Source organism: Helianthus annuus, chromosome 16 (genome assembly GCF_002127325.2).
Source record: "Helianthus annuus cultivar XRQ/B chromosome 16, HanXRQr2.0-SUNRISE, whole genome shotgun sequence".
Lineage (NCBI taxonomy): Eukaryota > Viridiplantae > Streptophyta > Magnoliopsida > Asterales > Asteraceae > Helianthus > Helianthus annuus.
The window spans coordinates 14,062,935-14,065,209 of NC_035448.2; the positions used below are offsets into that span (position 1 = coordinate 14,062,935).

Here is a 2,275-nt window from a genome sequence, read left to right on the forward strand (position 1 = left end):
CACACGCATGATACTTCTTTATATTTTTACCAGGTTGTAGAAGTTTCCACCTCTAAGACTGGCAAGCACGGTCATGCCAAGTGTCACTTTGTCGCAATCGACATCTTCAATGGAAAAAAGCTTGAAGATATCGTCCCATCTTCCCATAACTGTGATGTATGTAATCACAATTTCTGTAAAGCTCCCGTTTTTGTTCCTTATTGTGTGGATTTCTTTAATCAAGTTATCCCTATTTTGCAGGTCCCTCATGTTAGCCGCACTGACTACCAGCTCATTGATATTTCCGAAGATGGATTTGTACGGTTCTTTCTGTTATCGCTTAATTAAGTAAATTTTTTAAACATGGGTTTGGTTTTGATAATTAATGAGTTATATCAGGTGAGTTTGCTGACCGAAAACGGTAACACCAAGGATGACCTGAAACTGCCGACCGATGATACTCTCCTCACACAGGTATATTGTTTTTTTTTTACATTGGTTGTCATCATGACATGAATTCTGAACTTGTGTAATGTTAAATAATTTTTGTATCTATACCTATAATATCATCATCATCATACTCAGTAAATCTCACCAATAGCAAAGCAAAGGTAGGGTCTGAGGAGGGTAAGATGTAGACAGCCTTACCTCTACCCCGTAGGAATAGAGAGGCTGCTTCCAGTGAGACACCCGGCTCGATAGTAGTTTTGCATCAAGCCTTGGACATAACACTCAGCAATTGGGACAAAGACCGATTAGTGCATGTACCCTTTTGTCTTTCAGCTATCAACGCCACCGTGGATGCATGATTAACCGTCCTCAGCTTTTAACGTTATTTCACGAAATTAGTAAAATAACGTTATATATATGCTTAAATGTGCAGATAAAAGATGGATTTGCAGAGGGGAAAGATTTGGTTGTGAGTGTGATGTCAGCCATGGGAGAGGAGCAGATCTGTGCTCTCAAGGACATTGGCCCTAAATAATTCTCTGTTATAATTTATTTGAAAGAAAACTGTTGTGATATAAGCAGATACTTTTTTTCTGTTGTAATACTATCATTTTTTTCTGCACTGTTATGACTTGTCCATTTGGGCTCTGAACAGGTGCATTTTACTGGTTTCCTGTACTTTGAATTCCTCTAGCTTGTATGCTGAGAATGTGACGTTTACGAGACGTTGAAAGATTGTTGATTCAAAACTAAATAAGCTTATTTAACCTGTGGTTTGTAACTCGTTCGAACTTAGCTTAAAGAACTAGTTGGCTCGTATAATGTTCTAGCCAAGTTCGTGCTAATGTGAACTCGCCTGGTTAATAAGACCAGCTATATTATATCCCTTCTCGTTCACATCTTCGGGTCCAACAATTTTTTTATCTGCTACGACCTTCATAAATATATACTTTTTCTTTTTGAAAAAAAAAAAACGAGCTAAACTTGTCAGACATGAGATGGTTCGAGTGAAAATTCTTAACCAAGCCTTCTTGATTTGTATTATTACTGATTTGAATCCGAGTTGGTGCTAGCTAAACGTAAAAAGATGTTTGGTTTAGGCTTTCAAGATTGTTCAACAAATTTCATTGATGTTAATAAAAATTTTAAATCTATTTGAATTTTTTTTATAATAATTTTGTGTTTAACATTGAATTTTGACCAGTCGACATTTTGGTCTTTGGATGGACATGAGGAAAATACGCTTGTGTGGATCTAACAGGGGTTTCCACCTTTGTGGGCTTAGAGGGTAGTGCTTTTTCGGTGGGTCAGACTGCTTTAAAAGCTGCTTCGGACAAAGTGGTCAAACACGAGAAAACATGCATTGACAACCAACACGTGTTTATCCCATTTGCGTTTGACACTTTTGGTTTCCTTGCGCCAGAGGCTGTGGACCTGCTTAGTCGAGTCCAAAGGGTCATGTATAGTAATGTTATGACTCCGAGATCTATGGTTGTAGTTTTCAAAGACTTGATTTTGCTATTCAAAGATGGGGTAACGACACAACTTGTTGACTGTTTACCTACTATTTTGATGCAATTTCTATTTGTTCTAAACTATAAGAATATATATCATGAAGCTAAGTGGAAATATAAGGAGTATTGGACATATTGAATTTACTTCTTAAAATACATAATAATTTGAAAGCGTGAATTCTTTCACTCAAATATTGATGAGAATAACATCTTGTATAAAGTGGCAGGGGCGGATTTAGCATGGTTTCATAGGTTCCCAGGAACCCATTCGATTCGAAAAAATGGAAAAATTAGTGTAAATCTTGTATAATTTGGGAAAAAATAATGAAAAT

At 36.6% G+C, this 2,275-nt stretch overlaps 1 protein-coding gene across 1 annotated transcript; it reads left to right on the forward strand.

The window, feature by feature from the left end:
- On the forward strand, nucleotides 1-1,194 carry LOC110918965 (eukaryotic translation initiation factor 5A-like; the record flags this gene model as incomplete). Its single annotated transcript, XM_022163240.2, has 4 exons — nucleotides 1-156; nucleotides 241-297; nucleotides 379-453; nucleotides 863-1,194. Coding segments are annotated over 4 exons (390 nt in total), but the record flags the coding sequence as incomplete, so codon positions are not given.
- Nucleotides 1,195-2,275: the final 1,081 nt, after the last annotated feature.